Consider the following 24,733-nt stretch of genomic DNA (forward strand, 5'->3'; position numbering starts at 1 on the left):
CATTACAGATGGTTGTGAGCCACCATGTGGTTGCTGGGAATTGAACTCAGGACCTTTGGAAGAGCAGGCAGTGCTCTTAACCACTGAACCATCTCTCCAGCCCCTCACATTACATTTTTTAAATGAACTACACAATCACAACACCTCAATCAAGAACAGAAATATACATATAACAAGATTGACCTTAAATTTATATCAATAAACCAAGATCTATACCAATGTAAATTATTCATATCTATATCAGGGAAGTGAGTTGATTTATGGATGGGCAGGTATACTGAAGACTCCCCAGTGGGTAGACTTGGGCTGGATGATCATCTCTGAGTGGGTAGATTCAAGGGTGCGTGGATGGGAAGATATGTGCACAGATGGATTCCTGAGTGAGTAGATAGATTTTAGGTGGGTATGTTGGTGGGTGGCTTGGCTCATGGAGTGGTTACAAGGGTAGATGGAGCAGCAGATCATTGTCAGGTGGATATGAGGATGTTAGGTAGGAGTGGGTAGAGGTGACATTCTGGTGGGCCTGCAGCCTAGTCACTCACAGGCTTGTGCTATGTGGCAGCAGATGCACCTTGAAGCTCTGCAGCACAGTGGGGTTTACCACAGTCCCAGGAGTCCACTGATAGTTCACATTGGGTGTGGAAGCAAGGATCTGAGCCTCTGACGGCCTTCTACCCCCACATGGGCAGGGGGCAGGCTCTGCTGGGGTGCAAGTTGAGAGGCTTTTGGTGAAGGTCAAGCCAGCCTCTCTCACAGCATCTGGACCATGGGCTAGGTACATCTCTCTAATGACTCCTTTGGGCTTTGGGACATTATTAGGGTAAATCTGGCCTCTGGAAGCCAACACTGCAGTATGGTGACAGTTGATCTGGTAACCAGGGTGTTTGTTGAGTAGCTAACAGGAGGATAGCATATACAAGAGTAGTCAGGACCCTGGAAGGCCAGTGAGGGTGGCATGGGTTTCATAGTGCTGTTAAAATGCCACACAACTTTAGAGTTACAAATCATTTACTTTGGAACTTTCCATTTCTTACTTTCTAACCTTGGGTAGATAGAAACTACTAACGCAGGACATGAGCGGATAAGTAAGTACCTGGTTAGGTCACATGCACAGGTCTGTCAAGTGTACTGACTGGCCTAGTACACTAGCCCAGCTGCCCCTCCCTTCCGTGGGCTCCCTGCAAGCTGCCCTGTTCAAGTGTTAGTCTTGGGTTCAAGAAAGGAATTTCATGTTGGCCAGTATCCAGGTCTAGCTTCCTGGCCTCGGAGATGCCATAGACTCGTGCTAAACAGGCTGCCACCCAGGGCTGCCTTTGCCTGCTGTGTCTGGTCATATTTCTGTCACTATTTCTTCACAAAACCAAGGAAAGGTCAGGGCTGGTCTGAGCCCAAGTTCCTCATTCTTGAGGCTTCAGTTTCCTGTGAGTGCAGATTGGCCCAGAGGAGGCCTCTCCTCTCACAGGACCCCCTTACTGACCTCAGACCTTTAAAACCAAAAATTAGGCTTGGTGTGGTGGCTCATGCCTTTAATCCCATCACTCAGGAGGCAGAGGCAGGTAGATCTCTGAGTTTGAGGCCAGCCGGGTCTACAGAGTGATTTCCAGGACAGCCAGGGCTACACAGAGAAACCTTGTTTCAAAAACAACCAACCAAGCAAACAAACAAACAAATTAGAGGCTGGCTGCTCCTGCAAGGACCCAAGTTCAACTCTGAGTGCCCAAATGGGGCTCACAGCTGACTGTAACTCCAGTCCCAGGGGATCTGACTCCCTCTTCTGGCCTCCATGGGCACTGCACTCAACCTGGTGCCCAGACATGCAAACAAAATACTTATATACATAAAATTAAATTCAGTGCCAAAAGGGGGGTCATTTTGGGGTCAGGTAAAAACCTGGCACAAGGAGATCTCCCCGGAATCTAAGATTCCTAGCAACAGCAGATATGTAGCCTGAACTAACCTATTCCTGTGACCAGATTGTACCTAGCCTCTTGTGGGATTCCTAACAGTAGGAACAGGAGCTGGCCCTGACTCTCTTATTGACTTTTGGGACCCTATTCCTCATACTGGGTTGCCTCGCTCAGCCTTAATACATGGGGTGTGCCTAGTCTTACTGCAGCTTGACATGGTGTGTTTTGTTCGTACTCATGGGAGACCTGCTCTTTCCTAAACAGAATGGAGGAGGAGTGAATTGGGGGGTGAGAACAGAAGGGCAATGTGGGGAGAGATAGGGAGGAGAGGAGGAAGGTGAAACTGCAGCTGGAGTGTAAGATAAATAAATTTATTTTAAAAAAATTAAATTCAAAATTTGAAAAGATGGAGGTGTAGTCAGGAATGGAACTCCTGCCTACAATCTAAAAAAGAAATCACCAAAGACTGGGGGAGGAAGTTGGCCAACCATTTTCCAGCAATGCTAGCCTGGTTCCACAGAGCTTGCCTGTCCACCACAGGATGCAAGGAGAGTCTGACTCTAGAAACATGAACTTAGTACAGGGGCTGAGTGGCTGAGGGAAGAGAGGAAGTGTTTGTGACTCAGTCCTCTGGACAGAAGCAGGGGTGTCGGGAGTCCCAGACCAGCCTGGACCCTACAGCAGGATTATGCCTGTAAAAACAATAAGAAGCCGGGCGGTGGTGGCACATGCCTTTAATCCCAGCACTTGAGAGGCAGAGGCAGGTGGATCTCTGTGAGTTTGAGGCCAGCCTGGTCTACAAGAGCTAGTTCCAGGACAGGCTCTAAAGCTACAGAGAGACCCTATCTCGAAAAACAAAAAAACAAAACAAAACAAAAAAAAAAACCAAGAAAAAGGTTTTCTCTTATTTAGCTTATTTATTCAAAATTATTTTAGAGTTTGTTTTGTGGTTGTTTTGCCTGCATATCTGTGGGGTGTGTGTGTGTGTGTGTGTGTGTGTTGCCCACAAATACCAGAAGAGGGCACTGGATCTCCAGAAACTGGACTTAACATATGGCTGTGAGCTGCCATTATGGAAATGGAGCCCAGATTCTCTGGAACAGCAGAACTGAGCCATCTCTCTCCAGCCCCTTTTTTGTTTAAAGAAATTATGAGTCCAGGCAGTACCTTACATGTCCACCCTGTGCTCTTGAGTCTCCTGCAGGCCTAATGGCACTGTCCTACAGAGGGCTGACCTCCGCCTGGTCTACATAGTAAGTTCCAGGGTAGCTGGGACTACACAGTGAGACCCTGTCTCATAACAGCAGAAAATAAATAAAATTAAAAGGTAGACTTAGATGGAAAGATCTACAAACCCTCACAGGTCAGGGCCTCAGTTCCTTGTCTGTCGTTAGGACCTGTAGCACCTGCCCTGGAGTGGGAAGGTTGCCTAAGAATGCCTGAGATCATGCCCGGAACACCATAGCCCCCACCAGACCACCAGAAATGTGTACTGCCCTCCTATAGCCTAAGGATCCAGAATTCAAAACTTAAATCCAAGATGTTCCAGATTCTCAGGTTCAGCAAGCACCATAGCTGAAAGATGCCACGCCTCTACTTCCAGGGACAGGCCTACTCAAAACTAGAAGTAGGCATAAAGGACCCAAGAGCTCCTGGGGAGATGGCCAAGGGGCTGAAATTCTGTGTGGTGTAAGCACTAGATTTTGAATCCCCAGAACCATCATGAAAGCTGGGTGTGTGGGTGTGGCAGCCACCTGTCATCCTAGCACTCAGGACACAGAGAAGAGGGATCCCCAGAGCAAGCTAGCCAACTAGACTGGCCACCTGGATGAACTTACTGCTCAGCAAGAGACCCTGTGAGTCTCAGGTTGTATAACTGTGTGGAGGATCTACATGTGATAAACATAATTGCATGCGTACACTGGATTTCGTCACATACATACAGATACTCTAGTCCCTGGCTCAGCAGTGAAGAGCACCTGTTGCTCCTCAGCATACACCCACATGACAGCACACAAACATATATATAGATACACATATGTCGGATTCAAAATGAAAATGAAATAGTAACATGAATAAAATGAAAAATTCAGAGTAGTTGTGTTCCCTGTTGTTTGGAGATGAAGGGGACTCAAGCCTGGGCTTCAAGAGTACTGCAGTCTCTGTTGCTCCCTGAACCTCATGGGTGACCCAAACTGAACTGGGAGGAAACAGTAGCTCCAGAAAACCAGATTGTATGGACACAGCCAGGGACCTGTGAGGATCAGAGTCAGAGGCCTCTGCTGAAGCGGAGGTGATGTGGCAGGCAGGAACAGGTTTCAGTGGGAAAAGCACTGACTACACAAGCCCAACAACAAGAAGCCATGTGAGAAGCCAGGTGTAGCACACATCTGCCATCCCTGCACTCCTACCAGGAGAGATGGAATTCAGTAAGCACAGAATCGGCCAGAAGCTGAGTTTAGATGGCCTGGAGTGTGCAGTAGCACAACAGGAGAGACTCCAGTTAGCCAAGAGTCAATCTGAGAGAAAAGCCTTGATTGACAGGTAGTCTGGACCAGACTAGCCCTGGGGCGATTGCCACTTTTGGTGAGAGTATTTCTGTCACAGCAGTATAAGACAGATGTTCTGCCTCAGCAAGGATTCCCAGACACCGTCCATTGACACACATCCTCATACATGCCGTGGTTCACATGTGTTCTCACGTTGAACGGACATAACTTATAAAGTGAGGAGATGGAGTGCAGCTCAGCCATAGAGCGCTTGCCAGTGAGTGCAAAAAATGCCTTGTGCTTTCGTACGTTAGCATACATGGCTAAATAATAGGGTCAACAACCCAGGAAAAATAGGAAAAGACTTCAATATAAGCGCAGGGCCATCTTGGGCAGTGGTGGCGCACACCTTTAATCCCAGTACTCAGGAGGCAAAGGCAGGTGGGTCTCTGGGTTCAAGGCCAGCCTATACCCAGGTTGTACCTTAAAAATGATCTGTCTGTCGTCTGCCTATCAGTCAGCAGTCAAGCCATGAAAATCGTCTTTGAGCTTACACAGAAGTTCCAGGTCGGGGTATGCCCAAGCAGATGCCTGAAGCTCATCTAACAGCATTCTGCTTTTTTTTTTTTTTCCTCGAGACAGGGTTTCTCTGTGGTTTTGGAGCCTGTCCTGGAACTAGCTCTGTAGACCAGGCTGGTCTCGAACTCACAGAGATCCACCTGCCTCTGCCTCCCGAGTGCTGGGATTAAAGGCGTGCGCCACCACCGCCCGGCAGCATTCTGCTTTTGAGGGGAGGTTTCCTTCTCCTCACCTCTGCGGGGCTAGCCTGGGTCCCTTCACCTGCCCAGGTCCTGTCAGGTTTCCTTGTACTATGCTCAGCCCTCTCTGCCCGGGAACACATCGGTCAGCCGATTCCTGATTTCTGAGTTTGACGTCAGAACACAGGTGATCTTCAGGGCATTTGCAGCAGGCGGCACCATGGTGCCACATGCTAGGCCAGAGCAGAGATACGGCTTAGGGATGTGGCTACACCTAGTGAGCTTGAGGCTCTGGGTTTCCCTTCAGCACTACAGAGACCCTGTGTATGGTGCACGATACCCCAGCATGCAGAAAGGATGACTGAGGAGAGCAGCAGTTCAAGGCCAACCTCAACCACACAGTGAGGTCTGTCTCAAACAGTAGAAGACGACAGTGGGCCTTAGCTCTGTAGACAGTATATGGAGTGGCCCAAGGGTCCACCCAACACTCTGTATGCCAGGCCATGGTGAGTGGCTGAGGGTGGGGCTTAGTGGTATGGTGGTTGCCTTAAATTTATGGTTTTTGGTTCCATCCTCAACTCTAGCCAAGGCAAAAAAAAAAAAAAAGAAGAAGAAGAAGAAGAAGAAGAAGAAGAAGAAGAAGAAGAAGAAGAAGAAGAAGAAGAAGAAATATTAATACTAAATTCTCCCTTTTTTTCTTTTATGACAGAGCTGTTGTGGAGAAATACCTGCTTGAAAAATCTCGCCTGGTATCCCGGGAGAAGGATGAGAGGTGGGGCGTGATTTCTTTCTCTTTTTTATGTATATGAGTGTTTTGCGTATGTGTGTGCCTGGAGCCCAGGGAGATCAGAAGAGGGAGAAGTTAGTTAGCCAGCATCTGGGTACTAGGAACTACCTGTTCTTCACAAGAGCAGCCATCTCTCCAGCCCCCAGGGTGTGGGATGTTGCTGAACACAGCCCTGCTTAATCTTTGCCCTCACGGAGGTGAAGTAAGTGTTGTGTTGCCTACATACCTGCCACCATGGCCTCCAGCCTTGTCCCCCTTACTGCCCACACTGAAATGTGTTTGAGTAACACCACAGTGCTGGCACAGCTGCATATTCTGTGAGCCAGCACTGAGACTCTGAGGCAGGAGGATTTCGGGGTCCAGACCAGGCGGGACTTCATGGAGAGCCCACCTCAGAATAACAAACCTGCTTAAGAAGCGGGTGGGACGCGCATTCCCTGCTCTTGTGACACTTGGGGAGTTCCCTCTTTTTCTTCTTTTTTTTTGCTTTTTCGAGACAAGGTTTCTCTGTGGTTTTGGAGCCTGTCCTGGAACTAGCTCTTGTAGACCAGGCTGGTCTCAGACTCACAGAGATCCGCCTGCCTCTGCCTCCTGAGTGCTGGGATTAAAGGCGTGCGCCACCACCGCCCGGCCCTCGTTTTTTTCTAATAGCACTTAAAATTTTTATTTATATATTAAGTCGGGGTCTTGGAACTCACTCTGTAGACCAGGCTGGCCTCAAAGCCACTGCCTCCTGAGTGCTGTGGTTAAAGACATGCACTACCACACCAGCTGAGATTTTATTTTTTTTAACTTTATATTTGTTTATTTCAATGTGCATGTGTGTGTGTGTGCATGTACATGTGTGGTAAAAGGACACCTGGAGATTCAGTTTCTCCCTACCAAGCATGTTCTGGGGATTGAACTTGGGTCCCCTGGCTTAGCAGCAGGTGCCCTGACCAGCTGAGCCATCCCACCCACTCTTTACTGTGCTGTGGACCTGGCCGCGTACTGACTCCCCTTGCTGGTCACCCACAGGAATTACCATGTGTTTTATTATCTGCTGCTGGGTGTTAGCGAGGAGGAGCGCCAGGAATTCCGGCTGAAGCAGCCTCAAGACTATTTCTACCTCAACCAGGTAAACAGCTCCAGCCACGGCGCCACCTCTGCCCCAAGACTGTCTGCCACAGGGAGGTCAGGCCACCACCCTGGCCCTGCTGGGTCACCAGCCCAGCCTTGAGCACACACACAAAGGCTGCCATTCATTCGCAGCCCTGGCCCTCCTTCTGTCCAGCCTGGATTGCCCTGCTCACTGCCCTCCAGGCCGGAAGTGCCTGAGTGCCCACGCCTTTGTTTTTTTCAGCATAACTTGAATATTGAAGATGGAGAAGACCTCAAACATGACTTTGAAAGGCTCCAGCAGGCCATGGAGATGGTGGGCTTCCTACCTGCTACCAAGAAGCAGTAAGTGGGCTGCTGAGCCTCCAGCTCTGACCTGCCCCCTATAGAAAGTAGGAGGTATTCCACACAGAGCACAGGAGAGGGCTGCAGCCAAGATCTAGGAGGCAGTAGTCCAAACCAGTTGAAACTGGGCGTGATGGTGTGCACCTGCCATCCCACACTGGAGAGACTGAGAGAGGAGGGTTGCATGTTCAAGGGCAGCTTTTGCTGCATAGTGAGACCTTAAATTAAAAAAGCAAAACAACAATCATTCCGCAGTAAGGTTAAAAGTTCAAGGCCAGCCTGGTCTCCATAAACAAGACCCTGTCTGTTAGCAAAAACAAACAAGCAAAAAAGTTAAACTAAGTTTGCATAGTGGTGTATATCTGCTCCCTCAGTGCTTGGGAAGGCATCAGGTGAGGGTAGCCTGGGCTACATAGCTTGAACCCATCTCTAAAACGAGCAGGGTTGGAGCTGGAGCGCAGTTGGTAGCAGGTGTGAACTACCCAAGCCAAGTGTGATGTCTGTGAGGTCTATCTGGCAGCAGCACTCGGGAGTGGGGATGGGGGTGTGAAGTGGAGAGCACCCCTGGCCTGGATGCACGAGACACTGCTACAGAGACAAGCAAGTGACACAGGCCACAGTAACCTCTCTCTCTGTCCCAGGATCTTTTCTGTCCTCTCAGCTATCCTGTACCTGGGCAATGTCACCTACAAAAAGAGAGCAACAGGCCGGGATGAAGGCCTGGAGGTTGGGCCCCCTGAGGTGTTGGATACCCTCTCCGAGCTCCTGAAGGTACTTCCTGTCTCCACCATCCTTCCTGGCCACAGCCTCCATGGTCTCCTTCATTCACGGGCACATATCCACACACACAGGTCAATGTAAACAAGTGAGACCATGGTTTCCTGGGCTGCTGCTCTTGCTCTGTGTGGCAGAGGCTTGTCTAGTTTCCCTAAACCCTGTCGCATTCCAACCACACATAAAGCTGATGTGCTAGCATGCCCTTGTCGTCCCAGCACTTGGGAGGTAAAGGTAGGGAGATAAGCAGTTCAGGGCTAAACATACTCAGAAGTTGAGATCACTAGGTGTGAATCCCAGCACCTTCATGACCGTCTGTACCTCTAGTCCCAGGAGATCTGACAGCCTCTTCTGTCAGACACACTTTCGTTGGGTTTTTTTTTTAATATTTACTTATTATGTATACAATGTTCTGTCTGTGTGTACGTCTGCAGGCCAGAAGAGGGCACCAGACCTCATTACAGATGGTTGTGAGCCACCATGTGGTTGCTGGGAATTGAACTCAGGACCTTTGGAAGAGCAGGCACTGCTCTTAACCGCCGAGCCATCTCTCCAGCCCCGGCTTTCGTTGTTTTTAAGACATGTTTTCTCTTTGTAGTCTCAGCTGTCCAGGACTTGCTCTGTAGACCAGGCGAGCCTTGAACATATTTTTTTTTTTTTTGACAATTAAATTTAAGACATATAGTTTGGGGCTAGGTGTGGTACCATAGGCCTGTTGTCCTGGTCACTTGGAGATTGAGACAGGAGTCTCCATATTTGAGACCTGCCTGAGAACCTCAGTAAGACCCCCCCCCCTCCCCAACTCAAGAAAGTGTTATGATGGGGGCTGGAGATGGGGCCCATGATGGCTGCTTCCCTCACACACATGGAATCCCAGGCCCCTCTCACTACACCAAACACGCCAAGCCCACATGTGCAGACACAGCTAGTGGTGGTTTGAAGTGGGAAGTCCAGCTTTCCTGCAGGTGTAGTCTCTGCTGCTTCTCGCCTGGGAAGATTTCTGGGAGCACTACTGGCACCTAGTGGCTGAAGGTGGAGATACCCCTGGAACCTTCAGTGAAGAGCTTGAGCCCCATAAGTTTGTTTCTTTTTTCCTTTTTCTTTTCTTTCTGTAGTAATAGGAGCAGCGGGGCTGCATCCCCGGCACCCGGCCGCCTGGCTAGCTTATGCCCCGAAATAATTACATGGAAACTGTATTCTTTTAAACACCGCTTGGCCCATTATATCTAGCCTTTTCTCGGTTAACTCTTGCACCTGGACTAACCCATTTCTAATAATCTGTTTAGCCCATGAGCTGGCTTACCAGGAATGATCTTAACCTGCGTCTGCCTGGAGTGGGAGAATCATGGTGACTCACTGACTCAGCTTCTTTCTCCCAGCCTTCTGTTCTGTTTACTCCTCCCACCTATGTTTTAACCTATGAGACCAAGCAGTTTCTTTATTGCTTAAACCAATGAAATCAACAGATTGATATATAACACTCCCACATCATCTTTCTTTTTTCTTTTTCTAATGCTGCTGGGGATGGAACGTCAGGGCCTGGAGCTAGCTAGATAAATCTTTAAACTTGTCCTGATGAGCCAGGCTTCCAGCTTACCTTTCTGTTTTATTTTTTTAGATAGTGTCACTCTAGGTAGCCTAGAACTTAGATCCACCTGCCTCAGCCTCCTGAGGGCAGGGATTAAAAGCATGTGCTACCACACCTAGCCTTGTGGGTTTTTGCTTTCAAGTTTTATATTACATTTTTGTTTTTATTTTATTTACCTGTTTATTTTTGAGACAGAGTCTCAAAAATAGGTATATGCTTATGCAAGAAGGAGGCCAGAAGAGAGCGCTAGGTGTGGGGAGGCCCTTCCCAATCCAGCTTTTGTGGTCCGTCCTGCCCTCCCCAGCCCTTCAGGGCTGGCCTCCAGATGCAGAAGGCCCAGCAAGTACCTCACCTCCCGACCTTTCTTTCCCCACCCTGGAAATAGGTGAAACGGGAGACCCTGGTGGAAGTCCTGACCAAGAGAAAAGCAGTGACAGTCAACGACAAGCTCATCCTGCCTTACAGCCTGAGTGAGGTAGGACCGCAGCCCTGCAGAACCAGACCTCTTCCTGTGGCTCTGCTTCTCATGAGATCGTCTCAAATGTGCAGCTGCTGCTGAGCCACAAAGTGCAGAGCCCATGTGGAAAATTCCTTCCTCTGCACACATGCTGGAGAACTTGGTGTAGGAGTTGGGTGCAGCATGAAGTTAGCAGTAATGCCTCTCAGAACAGACCAGAAATAACAGTGGCTCACTTACCAGTCTAGTGGGCGTGGTCTCATGACTCAAAATAGAGATGCTTCCTGTGACTCACCTTGTCGCTTGAAGGGAGTCTTTCCAAGCTCGTGTCAACTGCCAGCATCTACTCTTTATTTTCTTATTGGCCAGAGACAATTTTACTCCATATCCCAGGCAAGCCTTAAATTTAGAACACCCCAACCTCCTCCAGGATGACGGTGGCATGCCACTGTTCCCTACTGTTCTACCTGTTAGGTAGAATTGTTCTTCCTGAACCAGTCCAGGGCACTGGTTGATGACTGACAGGCAGGTAGCATGTAACACCAGGATCCACTGGATAACCAGATGAGGCCTCATCCAGATGAGGTACAACTATCTCAAGATGTATCAAGGCTGCATCACAAGTGCTCAGAGTTTTTTTTAAAGAATTGAGTAATTTCTGGAATTTTCCAACTGTAGGTAGCTCCAGATATCTGAAAGTATAGATAACTAAGAAGTTGTGCATGGCTCAGAGTCAGAACTGGAGCCTAACATTCCCCTCTGTGCTTTCAGATGTTCAGTGGCCATGCAAGTCCAGCATGATTTGGGACAAATCTGGCCCCCACTTGGTTTTGTAAATAAAGTTTTATTAACAAAGCCATGCTCATTCATGCTCACTGCTGCTCTGGCTGCAGGTGCAGCGCTCAGTACTGCTATAGAGCCGCCCCCCCCCAGGCCCCAAAACCTGAAAATATCAAGCCCTTGCCTTGTTCTGGAAAGAAGTAACTGGCCTTTGTGCTTGAGGTGGCCTTTCTGTGACCCTCAGCTCATAGGTCTCTATGTCATCCTCTCAATTTGCTGGTGTACTCTTCCTAGTACAGTTCTCTTAGCTCCTTACATCTCAAGAGCAATGCGACTTACAAGTTGAATTTGGATTGCACCAGGAAAGGACCTGATAACAGGGTGTAGGATGCTCCCAGTGGGATCCCTGCCCAGGGGAATCAGCTTACATTGCCAGAAGACAGCATGGACAGTTTGAGCCTTTGTGGGCCAAGGCACCCCTGACATGACTTGACATCTCTGCAGTGAGCCCACACCCTGTATGGCTCAGGTATCCCCCCCAGAAAGGCTGTGTGAGCGAGTATCCCCAGCAGAGGCAGCATTTTGTGTAGTAACATTGCCGTGACATCCAGGAATTCAGAACCAGAGGGACATACTCAGCAGCTAAGGCAGCTGGCCACATCCATTGAGAGGAGGAAAGAACAGACACCCCTCACAGTAGGTGTGCTGAGAAGTGCTCCCTTGCCTGCTCCATGGCTATTCCACAGTTGTGCAGGTGGCATGACTGGTCTCACACACACCTCAGCTGGTTTGCCAAACTGTACACCCATGCCAGGTGCTGGAGCCCTCAGACTCTGAGCCTAAACAGCAGGTGTGACCCAGTGACCAGTGTAGGAGCAGGCAGACCTCAACATAAGGAAGATAAAAACCCTGACTGAGGGGCTGGAGAGATGGCTCAGTGGTTAAGAGCATTGCCTGCTCTTCCAAAGGTCATGAGTTCAATTCCCAGCAACCACGTGGTGGCTCACAACCATCTGTAATGAGGTCTGGTGCCCTCTTCTGGCCTGCAGGCATACATGCAGACAGAATACTGTATACACAATAAATAAATAAATATTTAAAAAAAAACAAAAAACCTGACTGAGGGCCAGAGGATGGTTCAGTCAGAAATGCCTATGCACGTGCTGGCCCTAAATTCAGATCTTTGGTATACCTACAAAAACTAACTGTACTGACACCCATCTGCAACCAACCATCCATAGGGGAAAGGCGGGGTCAGTTGTTTGATATTGTTCTGTCCTTGGCTACATGGCAAGTTCAAGGCCAGCCTGGGATACGTAGATTTTGTTGATGAAACTAAGACAAAATTAGATTGGTTCCCTGAATCTCAGTACCATGGCCTGCACCTGGCAAGGTTGACTCACCCCAAGTGAGACACCCCTCTGCCCACAGGCCATAACTGCTCGGGACTCCATGGCCAAGTCTCTGTACAGTGCCCTGTTTGACTGGATTGTGTTGAGGATCAACCACGCCCTCCTCAACAAGAAGGACATGGAAGAGGCCGTTTCTGTGAGTACACAGGCCCTGAACTGGCCAAGCACAGACCCCATCCTTGGGATGAACCATGGAGGCTGGGAACCTGTAGGGTCTCTGCAAACAACAGGCTCGGCAGCGGACCCCCTTACCTTCTACAGAAACTTGGTGTCTTTATGCAGGCACTAGAACAACACAATGTGGTGGGCCAGCCTTTGTTAGGCCCCAGACCCTGGGTTCCACCCCAACGCTTATTGCAAATGTGGGAGCCGGGTTCCGTCAATAAGTAGTAATGGTCCTGTTTGCAAAAATGATGGTTGCCAAGCTGGTGGCAGCTGTGCCCAGCTGACATCAGGACCATGCATCCCTGCTCGTGCAGCAAGCTCAGCTTCCCCGGGAGGCCCTGGCTATAACTACACCTTGTCTCCCCAGTGCTTGTCCATCGGTGTCCTAGACATCTTCGGATTTGAGGACTTTGAACGGAACAGCTTCGAGCAGTTCTGCATCAACTATGCCAACGAGCAGCTGCAGTATTACTTCACCCAGCACATCTTCAAGCTGGAGCAGGTGAGGCCTGTACACCTACTCCCCACCCCAATCCAAGCACCTGAAGGCCTAGCAGTGCCCTTCAGTACCAGCGGTGCATGGGGCTCGAGACCACAGGTTCCCCGGTCTCCAGTACTCTGTCCCTGTTCTCAGTGGCACACTCAGCCCTCCTAGAGTCTTTTCAATCCTTCTGGATGTTAGATGCCACTGCAGCAAGGCAATGGGGGTGCACAGTCTGTCATACCAATCTGTGTGTCCCCTAAAGGTGTTCAAAGCATGACTTCTGTGTCTTTTCCTTTCACCATGGCAACCTCTCTGAGGAGGCAGGACCCATAGGTATGGACAGGCAGCCAATGCACATTCTGCAGCCGTATCTCAGTTGTCTGGGGTTCCGTCCCAGTTACATAAGTGTAGTTAGTCACCTCCTCATCTCCTCACCCCCTCACCCCACACTCCCACAGGCCCTGGAAACCCTGTAAATTTGGTGACCCTCTAGCCCCTGGCCAGTGGAGTTATGCAGTGTTTGCCTTTCCACTGCTGGGTTTTTTAACCTAGGAGAATGGCTCCATTTTCACCCCTGCTCAAGTGTCAGAACTGCCTTGCTGTTTAAGGCTGAGTGATATTCCATCTCATGGCCAGGTTGTGTTGAATTTATCCAGTCATCTGTCACTGTGGCTGCGGTATTTTGTCATGTAAACACACATGTACAAGTCCTCTTGGACTTGCACTTTTGGTTCTCTTGAGTCGCACTGAGGGGAGAATTGCTGGAGCCCCTCATGACTCCCTGAACTGTCCACTGTGACAGGCAGCTGTCTCTTTGTTGTCCCTGGAGCCTGAGGACATCAGCAGGACTAGTTCTGTGAATGAGCGAGCCCTATTTCCAAATCCAAGGTGTTGCCCTCCTTAACCTTCCTCACCCTACAGGAGGAGTATCAGGGTGAGGGCATTGCGTGGCACAACATTGACTACACCGACAACGTGGGCTGTATCCACCTCATCAGCAAGAAGCCCACAGGCCTCTTCTACCTGTTGGACGAGGAGAGCAAGTGAGTGTCCCTGCCCTGGCTGTTGAGCCAGTGCCAATGTAGGCCCAGTCAGGTTCCTTGGACTGCTCGGTTTCTCACATGCATTTGCCTAGTGTTTCTGCAGCATGTTCTGCAAACAGCAGACGTGTGACTCACCTGTGCTGGCTGAACACATCTTCACAGGAAGGCTCCTGTGTCCCGGGAGCAGGGCTTTGCAGAACCAGCAGTGTGTGTGCTGGGAAGGGTGAAAGGAGTCTCAGTCACCCAACTGCCCTTACAGAAATCAGTTAGCTTTGGGTTGGTTTCCATGGCTGTGCTGACCTCTCATGGTCCTGGAGACTACATGCCCCCAAATCAAGAAACCGTCAGAATCTTAGAGTCCAATCCCATGACATTTACTGGAAGAGGCCAGAGGAGCTTTCCCTGTCAGCGGTGCTTTGGTGAGGCTGGAGGCTCTCTATTGGTGCAGCTCCTGCCTAGCACCACAGAACATGCCTGCCATTCTAGGGAGGAGGCAGGAGAATTAGGTCTCCAAGGTCATTCTTGAGAGAAGGGGTAGGGTCCCAGAATCCCCTGCTTCAGATTCTGTGCTTCAGGCCAAATCTCCAGCCTGTGACAGAGCTCACAGTGGAGAAAAGGACCAGGCGAGCTCTGTGACAGGAGCACAGGAGCTGACTCTGTCTTCAGCCACTGAGGAAAACCAGGCCTACAACCTACTGCTGCCAGCAGTTTCACTGGGTGCCCAGGCCTGTGTCACACTCTTTTAAAAAATATATTGTTGTGATTAGGTGTCAGTTGTATTGTTGTCGGGTGGCAGGTGTGTTGTCGGGTGACTGGTATGTTGTTGTCGGGAGGCGGGTGTGCTGTCGTCAGGTGGCCAGTGTGCACTGTGCATGCAAAAGCCAAAAGACAACTTTGTTGTTTCTGACCTTCAACCATGTGGTTCCTAGGGATGGAACTCCTGCCGTCAGGCTTGGCCACAAGTATCCTCACCTGCTGACTGTCTTGCTGGCCCTGGTTTCAGCTTCCTGAAACAGCCATGTTAATATTTATCACTGCAAATTTTTTAAATATTTTCTTTTTTGGGGTGCCCAAGGCAGTGAGTATCCCACCTCCCAGACCTTCTTCCAAGCCCTGAATTACTGTGTCTCCCCTGCCAGAAAGCCCTCCTTCCTCATCAAGCTGTGGAGCCCCAGAGCCAGGCATCTGGCACACACCTAGCATTGCCTTTGTTTACAGTGAAGCTGGAACCAGCAGGGTGTGCCAAAACCCAGGGAGGCATTTCCCTTCCAAGTGGCAAAAATAGCCAGGTACAAGGAGTCTCTTACTCCTCCATCTCCTCCTTCCCAACAGAACAGAACCTTGCTTTATCTGTGAGGCCATGCTCACTCTCCTTCATGTGGAGATCAAGGGCCTCAGCTCCAGGGCACACATCCAGGTACACATGGATCTAAAACTAGAGGCCACTCCAGAGTGGGATCTGAGAAGCTAGCAGACCCATGCCTGGAGATTGATAGAGACAAGCAAACCTGATCTACAGTGGAGTGGGCAGCAGAAACAACCTTTTGGGGTATATAAGAATTGTACCCCTGAAACTGCTCTGTGTTAATCCTGTGGTCCCACACTTGCCACATGGATGTTCAGTACATGTTGAGAAGCTGACAAGCTTTTAGCGGCAGCTAGGTAGCTTGGTCAGTTAAGATGACAGCCTGAAGACTTGAGTTTAATCCCCAGGGTCGGGTCCTCTGGTTACACAGAGAAAACCAGCTCTTGCAGGCTGTCTGACTTCCACAAATGCATGCTCACACTTATACACCATGCGAATAAAGAAATAACTAAAGAGGTGCCAGCACTCATTCTGTCCTCTCCTCATCCATCCTCCATCCACACTACCTGGCATCAGCCCCTCTCAGCAGCTTGGTGTCTTTCCACTCTCCTCTCACTGCGGGTTCTTGGCTGAGTGTGTCCTTCCCTATCTGCAGCTTCCCACATGCTACAAGTCACACCCTGCTGGCCAAGTTCAAGCAGCAGCATGAGGAGAATAAGTACTTCCTGGGCACACCAGTCCTGGAGCCCGCCTTCATCATCCAGCACTTTGCAGGCAAAGTGAAGTATCAGATCAAGGTAGGTGTGGCCCCACGCCCATGCTGCTCTCTTGGACCCTTTGCTGTTTTTCAGTGGGGACAGCACATTCTGGGGATGCTTGGACTCACCCCCAAACCTCAATGCCAGTCAAGCCAGGGTATTGTCAGTCCTTTCTCATAATGCTCCTAGGGCATCCATGGGTTCCAAGGGCTAACTGCCTGTTAAGGTTTATGGAGTGGATAAACCTGGCAGGTCCTACTGCAAATGGGAGCAGCAGGTGGGAGACAGACAGATACCCCATATAAAGAGAACTTGGGTAGATAGAGTTTATTCAGTGGGTAATGGGAGGGCGTAAGGGTAAGGGGAAACGGGAAGAGAGGGAAGAGAAAGGGGGGAAGGAAAGAAGCAGAAGCTGCCTCTTCAGAAGAACTGACAAGAGAAAGGAAAGAAGAGAAGAGGCGTAAGATCAGCTTGTCTTGGTGGGAAGGGGGAGATTTGGAGTGGGTGGAGCTTTTCTTTTAAAGGGACAGGGTTCCTAGGTGACAGGGCAGGCCAGAATAATTATAACATTCCCGTCTTTTTCTTATAATAAAAAGGCAAAAGGCAAGGAGTTAGGTGTGGCAGGTTAAGGGGATGAGGATGTCAAGTTCTCAAGACTGCTTCCTGCTGATTTGTGGGCGTCAGAGTCTTGGGAGACCTGAGAAAGCTGGTTACGTCCTGGGGTAGCTGGTTGCTTCACTCCTGTCCAGGATTTGTGGTGTGGAACTGTCCAGTGCCTCTTGGACCTGGCAAGGTGTTGGCAGAGTAGAGGACAAGGTTAAATTTAGGAAGAAAAAAAATTTTCCTTAGGTCCTGGTAATTGAAGAGGAGGGTATCAGGACCAGGGAATTGAGAGAGGGGTGTATCTGACCTGTTTAAGGTGAATCCTTTAGTTTGGCTCCCTGGAAACTCACGAGAATTCTTTGAGTTTGTGAAAACATTAAGTTTTAGATACATGCATTGTATAAACAGCAGTATATTTATGCCAAAATGACTGTGACGGATGTTTTTACACAGTGAAAAGTATCTTTAGAAAATGAGCAAGGAGTCTTTGAAATCCCAATTTGCAGTATAGTAGTAGCAGCTCTCCACCAGTTAGATTAGTAGCTTATCAGAATGTTAAGACTGAATGGCAGCATAATGAGAGAGAAATCTGATAACTTGCATTTGTCCTTGGAACTTTATAACTTCCAGGTACACACCTTAATAACTTGCATTTGTATACCTTAAAACACCTTTTTGTTTGAGTTTTGTATCTTAAAACATTTTTTATTTAAGCATGGTAAGAAGTTATCCTGGGGGCTGGTGAAATGGCTCAGAGGTTAAGAGCTCTGGTTGTTCTTCCAGAGGTCCTGAGTTCAATTCCCAGCAACCACATGGTGGCCCACAACCATCTGTAATGAGATCTGGTGCCTTCTTCTGGCCTGCAGGGATATGTGCAGACAGAACATTGTATACATAATAATAATAATAATAATAATAATAATAATAATAATAATAATAATAATAATAATAAAAGAAATCTGTTTTGTGAGGTTGTCCTTTTTAAACTGGCAAAACCTCTCAGCCATCAAACTGTATCAGAGATCTTTGAGAAGGATAAAGTTTTCCTTGGAGTTATTGATTTAAAAAAAATGACAGAGAACTTACTCGATTGATAGAACCACTTCTTAGGATCCTCTATGGTCTTTAGGCCAGGGGCTTAAGGGCTGTATCTGCCTTCTGCTGTTAGCGCAGGGCCTGCCAGGCTTCAGAAGCTCTTGTGTGTTAGGAGTTTGTAAGAAGACCAGCTTACCTTGCCCTGAGCGGCTAGGCAGTCAACCTTGGCACCATCTTTGTTAGGGGCAACTGCCACCATTTTGTTTGAGCTTAAGAGAGAGCCAAGCCATGGACTTGTAAGGTTCCTCCCCTAAGGTTCCTCCCTCCTGCAGCGGGTTCCCTATATGACCCATTTTAAGCCATCAACTATGCTTTCAAAATTTACTTTTATACTCCACTACGTATGGTGTGTTTGTGTGATGATCCACCTTGTCAGGGCCCACTAAGGCATTTATTACACACAGAGACCCACCTCTGCAGTGCATCTGCTCTCCCCCACCTGCAAGGACCCTACTTACAATTACATCTGTGTGGCCACACCATTCACACATACACACATACATAAAGTAGACAGGAAGTGCTGCCTCCTCAGTGGGGTGAGAACGGGAACCCACTCTCTGGCCTAGATGGTGCAGTGGCAGGATAGGAGTGAGAGAGGCGGGGAATAGCCCACCCCAGACAGGCTTAGCCCAGCAGAGGGAAAAGCAGACAGGGAAGAGTTTAGCATGGCTGGAAAGAAACTTTTCCATCTGCCTATTCACTGACAGAAATTAGAAAGCTCCCGTGTTGGGATCTGTCATTAGGTGGCCATTTTAGGTTGTTATTTAAGGAGTACATAGGCCATTTCCCAAAATTGAGGAAGGGATGAGAGACAAGATCCAATAGCAAATTTATTTTAGGCATCCCTAAAATAATGCAAGGAGCAAGCAGATTGATTCAGATCAGTCCAAGGACTGTCAGCACAGGGATTGGGGACCATGTCCTGAATGGACTGAGACAAGGGACAAGGTCAGAGATGAGAAACAAGAGCCCAGTCTTCAGCCATGAGGAATGAGCAGAGATGAATGTCAGTGAAAGCTGACTTATCTTAGCATTCAGTAGGTGTTGTGCACAGTGATGAAGCAGACAGGAAGTTGAAAAGTGGTCCAGATCCAGGATGCCCGCATGCCTCAGTCCGTGTGCCCAAGGGCAGGAGGGAACAGGGAGAGAGCCTGGCTGAGTCATGCACCAATGTTATGATTTCACTCTCACCTTACCAGGACTTCCGGGAGAAGAACATGGACTACATGCGACCTGACATTGTAGCACTGCTGCGGGGCAGTGACAGTTCCTATGTGCGCCAGCTCATCGGCATGGACCCAGTGGCTGTGTTCCGCTGGGCTGTGCTGCGGGCTGCCATCAGGGCCATGGCTGTGCTGCGCGAGGCTGGGCGCTTGCGTGCAGAGAGAGCTGAGAAGGCAGCAGGTAGGAATTGAAGGGATACCCTCCCTGGTGCCAATCCTGAGAGCAAGCAACATGATTGGCAAACAGTTATAGCCCATTCTAAATCTAGGCATGACTATTTGAGAGGCAGAATCAGAAAATCATGATTTCAGGTCTAGAATTGAGAAAGTTAATAAGTCTATCTTCAGGACTAAAGAGGGTTAAGGTGCAGCTCAGCAGTAGAGCCCCTACCTAGAATCCCCAGTGAGGGGCTGGGGGCATGGCTCGGGTGGAGCCCCTGCCTAGGATCCCCCAGTGAGGGGCTGAGACATAGTTTGTGCTTACATAGCATGTACAAGTTCTTGGGTTTAATTCCCATTTCCTCAAAAGAAAAAAAAGCATTGACTGCTTACTCCACAGAAGTAATAGCTTTTGTACCATGGGGGACCAAACAGTGTGCACTCTGTGTCTCCAGCAGGAATAAGTAGTCCTGGCATTCGAAGTCACACGGAAGAGCTACCAAGAGGAGCTAACACCCCTTCAGAAAAACTGTATCGGTGAGCGAGACTTCAGTTTATTCCCCATTGGCCCTGTGAGGTGTCATTGTTTACACAGCTGTGGAAACTCTACTATATACCAGGGTTCCTGTGGCCCTGAGTAAGCTCTCAGGCAGCTGAATGGACACAAAGACCCATGCTTGTTGCCCTTCTGTCCCCAGAAGGCAGGTCCTGGGACAGCATCTGCTCTGGGCAGGTCAACACAGAAGATGCTTTTCGGTTCCCTTGCCTGGGGGGATGGGAATGGGGCCTTTGCAACTACAGAGTGACAGCCGCTGAGAGAGTCTCCCAGTCTGAGGGTGCCATTCTGCTGTAGAGTGCTGGGTTCCTGAGCCTGAGGGAGGGCTGGAATGTGCAGGGATGGTTCTTCTCTGGTCCCAGTCTGGACCCCACACCATCTTCTGCTGAGTTTTCCTTTCTGAGTGGGAGAAGTTTGTGAGCCTGGACAGAGACCTAAGCCTTCCCCTTTGGCTCCAAGAGGGTGTAGAAGTGCATGCGAACAGGGCTGCGGGTGTTGGCCTCTGCTTGCAGCTATTGGGAGACTGAGGCAGAAGAATTGCAAGACCAAGGCTAACCTGGGCTACAGAGCAAGACCATGGTGCCCATAAAAGGGTTGGGAGTATGCCTCTGTATTTTGGTACTTGCCTAACACAAATGAGTCTCTGGGTTCACTTCCCTACACTGACCAAAAAAGTAGGGGCACTTGGAATATGGCAGGTCAGCCATGTTTGACAGCTGTCCAGAAGGAGTTCAAGATCAGGAAGCGGTGTCCCAGCAGTCTTAGAGCCGGGCGGACCCCACAAGGCTGGAAACTGTCGGCATGGGCAGGCATCTGTCAGCCTAGCTATGCTGTAGTAGCCAGCAGAGGAGGGCTGAGACTGAGTCCAGCCTGGGCTGCATTAGACAGCCCTGAACCACATCAGGAGTTAGCTTTACTCATCTGCAGGGGACGAGTAAAGGAAATGTGCCATTCCCATGGCTGTTTCTTTCCCTGTGTGTGGCCCCTGCCTAGTCGAGCTGTGTCAGGGCTGCATGTCCGCTGGGTTCACTGAGCTTCTCCCTTGCAGCTGTGCAGGGCTAGATTTCTCCTTTGACCGCTCTGAGGAGTTGGATGTTAACGCTTTTGAGGACATCATGTCTTTCTATGAGAGCAGGAAGTAAGTAGCAGCCAGGCCTTCGCACCCAAGACCAGGGAGGCACAGGCCAGGGCCGCCGTCTGGGAGTTCAGAGCAGTGTCCTTCCCCGGGGACACACTGGCACATTTGGCCAGGTCAGGGCACTGAGGGATTGGCAGAAGCCATGGCCGCTACTTGAAGCCCTCTAGACAGGAAGGCCATGTAAAGGAAGTAAAGACCCATTAACCCTGTGTCACCCATGTTGTTTTGCTCTTGTGCCTCCCTGGAGAGCGAGGGAGCGGAGGTAAGTGTGGCGTCCATTTGGGCACAAGGCATGGTGCATGGATCACAGTACGGGGCTGCACACAGGGGCTCCTTCAGGCCAACCTTCAGAGTCTAAACATGCTTTTAGAACAACTGAGGGCCTGTGAGATGGCCTCCTGTATAAAGGAACCACAGACCTGCCCACATTGGTGTGCATGCTAGAATCTACATGGTGGAGAGAGCCAACTCCCCCCCTCCCTGTGCACACAGGTGTGTGTGCACGCACACACACAAATACATAAATAAATACACACACACACCCTCAGACAGACAGACAGACAGATACACAAATACTGAATAACAAGTGAGAGCCAGGACAAGACTCAGTGGCAGAGCAGCTGCCCAGTTTGCATGAGGTCTTGGACACCATCCCAGCAAAAGTGTGGGCTGCAGAAGTGGTTCTGCGTTCTCAGAGGACCCAGCTGCCAGCACTCCTAGGCCAGCCCACAACCACCTGCAATTCCAGCACCAAGAAGTCTGACACCCTTTTCTGACTCTTGTGGGCACTGCATACATGTGCCAACTCTACTTGTATCTACATACATATGGACATAGTTAAAAATAAAATAAATTTTTTAAAAAGTTGACCCTCTTCAGGTCGGTTCCTAACCTTAGTTCTGTCCCTGCAGTGAGGGTCACCTGTGTCCTAAAGGGTGTTGGACATTGTCGCTAGCTGCCATTTGCCAAGTACCAAAAGTACCAAACCCCAGGAATAGTCACATGTCCCCATACATGTCTGGACACAGGTTGGTCCCCTGGGGCTAGAAGGAGGCAGCCGAGAAGTACCAGGCAATGCAGGTCTCTTAAGGGTACCAGGGAGGTTCAAGCCCGGGCCATGCTCTGTAGACCCAACCTATTTTATACAAATTATACAGGCTCATAAATATAGGATCCCGCCTGGCTGGACAGCTCACAGGGAAGGGTACCTGCTGCCACTCCCAACGCTCTTGAGTTTGATCTTCAAGTCCTCACATGGCTGCCTGGAGCGGTCCTCTGACTTCCACGGACTATGGCACATCCCCCAAGATGTAAAGAAAACCACTTTAAAAATAGAAGACCCTGGCATTCAAAAGATGAACCTACAGTTGAGAGCATTCACTGCTGGACTAGAGCCCAGATCCCAGCACCCACATGGGCTACTTACAAATGCTTGATTCTTTCTGTCACACCCAGTACCCCCTCTGGCCTCCAGAGTACCTTACACACACAGAGATACACATGCACATACATGTATACACACACATAAATAAAATGCTTTAAAAAAAAAAGGAAGCTGGGCAAACAGATGTCGATTCTGTGAGTTCAAGGTCAGCCTGGCTTATGTATCAAGATCCAGGCTAGCCAAGGTCCTGTTATAAGTCCATGGCCCCCTGAGCTCAGGGACAGTGGCCATATCTGGCTCAGTCCCCTCGTTCTGGAAGGGCAGAGTGGTCATTCCTTGCGCACCCCTTCCTCAGATGCATGTTTTGTCTCCTGTGGCCTGGGGACACCCTGGTGGGCATTGGGGGCCCCAGGTGGCGGGCCATGCTCTAACTATTCTTCTTTCTGTCACCGGGTCCCCTTCTGGCCCTTAGCGATTTGCATAACCAAATCATCAAGAGCCTCAAAGGACTGCCATGGCAGGGCGAGGACCCGCGGAGGCTTCTCCAGTCCCTCAGTCGGCTCAAGAAGCCCCGCACCTTCTTCCTGTGAGTCCCCCCAGCTCCTCCAAGTGCAGCAGCCACTCCGCCACCCCCACCTGTCACCAGCACAGCTGGCCAGCTCATCCTCCATACGATCAGCCACTAACACTCTCCCTACCCCCACCACTGCCTCACAGTCCAGCTCTCAGCCAGCCATTGCTGACCAGCCTTAATGTCCTTGGCAGCTCCTGTGAGGAGTCCCGCTCTGACTCTGACCCTTTCTGCCCTGGCCAGCCCACAGAGCACAAGCTTCTCTGCCTGGCCTTTGCCTGCTGTTATGAAGCCCATGCAAGCAAGGAGCGTGTGAAGCTAGGGACCAGTCTATAAACCTGGGTTCCAACCCGCCCCTGCCTACATTCCACTAAGTTCCCTTGGGGTTCAGCATTCCTCTGTAAAACGGGGTGATAATTCTTAATCCCCTTTGTGCTGACTGGTTGTGCCCATGAGGAGCCTGACTTTTTGGTTCTTCTTCCCAATTCCACCCCAGAGCCAGGGGCTCACCATGTCACCCAAGCTGGCCTGCAACCTCTGGGTTCAAGGATCCTCCTCCAAGTGGAGAGATTCTCAGCACTTCAGAATTCTTGCTGCTTTTGCAGTGGACCAGAGTTCAGTTCCTTACACCCATCTTGGGTAACTCATCTGGACCTCCAGCTTGAGGATCCCCTCATCTAGCCTCCATGGGTACTGCACTTGTGTGCACACATGCTTAAAAAGAAATCTTCAAAGAATCCTCCTGCCTCAGCTCTGGGAACAGCTGGGGCTCCAGGCATGTGCCACTATATCCAAAGGCGATTTTTGCATAAGTTTCTCTGTTACTTTCTTTTAACCCAAAGTAATTGGGATGCAGCTGAGGACTGGATGTGGCCCAGGGACGAGGCTGGGTGAGCATTCCCAGCTCTGAGGCATGAGAGGACACAGCAGCTCCTGGCCATGTGCACAGTGATTAGGATTCTTGTGTGCACTAGTTTTTCCACGTCACACCCAGGCACCGTGGCACTTGCCTAACACTCAGCATAAAAGAAGCGGAGGCAGGAGGATTATGAGTTTGAGGCTAACCTGTCTCCATTGGGGGGGAAAAAAAAGGATGATATTGCACGCTATTATCCTAGCACTGGGATGGTGGAGGCAGAGGACTAGGAGTTCAGAGTTACCCTCAGCTACATAGCAAGTACAGGCCAGCCTGGGCTACATGAGACCACTGTGTGACCACTGGAATTAATTGCCAGTCCCTGAACCATGGATTAGGCCTTCAAGTTTTCGTTCTACCATCAGCATCCCGGAGCTGGGGTGTGGCTCAGAGGAGGGACATCTCAGTATGAAGGCTCTGGGTTCTGTACCCAGCTTGGAGAACCAATAATAAATGCCCTTAGGAGGATCAAGTGAAGAGTCACCCTGCCATTGTTCTTTGCAGGGCAAGTCTGCCCCACCAGTGGAGAGTTGACATAGCAGAGTAGGTCAGTCACTTAGTGTATCAGGGCCCTCAGTGCTGTGTGCACTTTGTCATTGCTGCATAGAGATCCTGGAACCTCCAGCACAGTCTGCACACGGAGCTGTGACAGGTCTGCAGTGCGGAAGGCAGGAGCTCTTGGGTGTCTGGGGGGAGTCGGTGGCGACCTTGCTGCACTTGTCCTCTCTCTGTCTCTCTGGATCTAACCCGCAAGGCGTGGCTTGCTGAACTAACACAATCCCCAGCCCTATGTCCCTCACATTCACACCGTTTTTAATATTTTGACAGGAAGAGTAAAGGTATCAAACAAAAGCAGATCATTCCAAAGGTAAACCCGCACGGGTAGACGGCGACATCATACATGGCTTGAGAACACCTTTCTCAAGTCGTTCTGAGA

General features: G+C 49.8%; 1 protein-coding gene across 11 annotated transcripts in view; it reads left to right on the forward strand.

The window, feature by feature from the left end:
• Myo9b (myosin IXB) overlaps positions 1-24,733 on the forward strand; it is an 87,954-nt gene that overhangs the window by 41,208 nt on the left and 22,013 nt on the right. For 4 of the 11 annotated variants that reach the window (XM_026785304.1, XM_026785307.1, XM_026785313.1 and 1 more), the window contains exons 4-17: positions 5,864-5,926; positions 6,959-7,058; positions 7,284-7,384; positions 8,026-8,155; positions 10,132-10,221; positions 12,415-12,531; positions 12,928-13,062; positions 13,966-14,087; positions 16,049-16,190; positions 19,049-19,253; positions 19,687-19,768; positions 20,836-20,925; positions 22,782-22,895; positions 24,625-24,664. In XM_026785304.1, the coding sequence (XP_026641105.1) occupies positions 5,864-5,926; positions 6,959-7,058; positions 7,284-7,384; positions 8,026-8,155; positions 10,132-10,221; positions 12,415-12,531; positions 12,928-13,062; positions 13,966-14,087; positions 16,049-16,190; positions 19,049-19,253; positions 19,687-19,768; positions 20,836-20,925; positions 22,782-22,895; positions 24,625-24,664 (1,531 nt within the window). Of the gene's footprint in view, positions 1-5,863; positions 5,927-6,958; positions 7,059-7,283; positions 7,385-8,025; positions 8,156-10,131; positions 10,222-12,414; positions 12,532-12,927; positions 13,063-13,965; positions 14,088-16,048; positions 16,191-19,048; positions 19,254-19,686; positions 19,769-20,835; positions 20,926-21,172; positions 21,188-22,781; positions 22,896-24,624; positions 24,665-24,733 lie in introns of all 11 variants that reach the window. The other 7 variants (XM_013350720.2, XM_026785310.1, XM_026785309.1 and 4 more) reach the window with 5 other exon arrangements.

Source organism: Microtus ochrogaster, linkage group LG1 (genome assembly GCF_000317375.1).
Source record: "Microtus ochrogaster isolate Prairie Vole_2 linkage group LG1, MicOch1.0, whole genome shotgun sequence".
Classification (NCBI taxonomy): Eukaryota; Metazoa; Chordata; class Mammalia; order Rodentia; family Cricetidae; genus Microtus; species Microtus ochrogaster.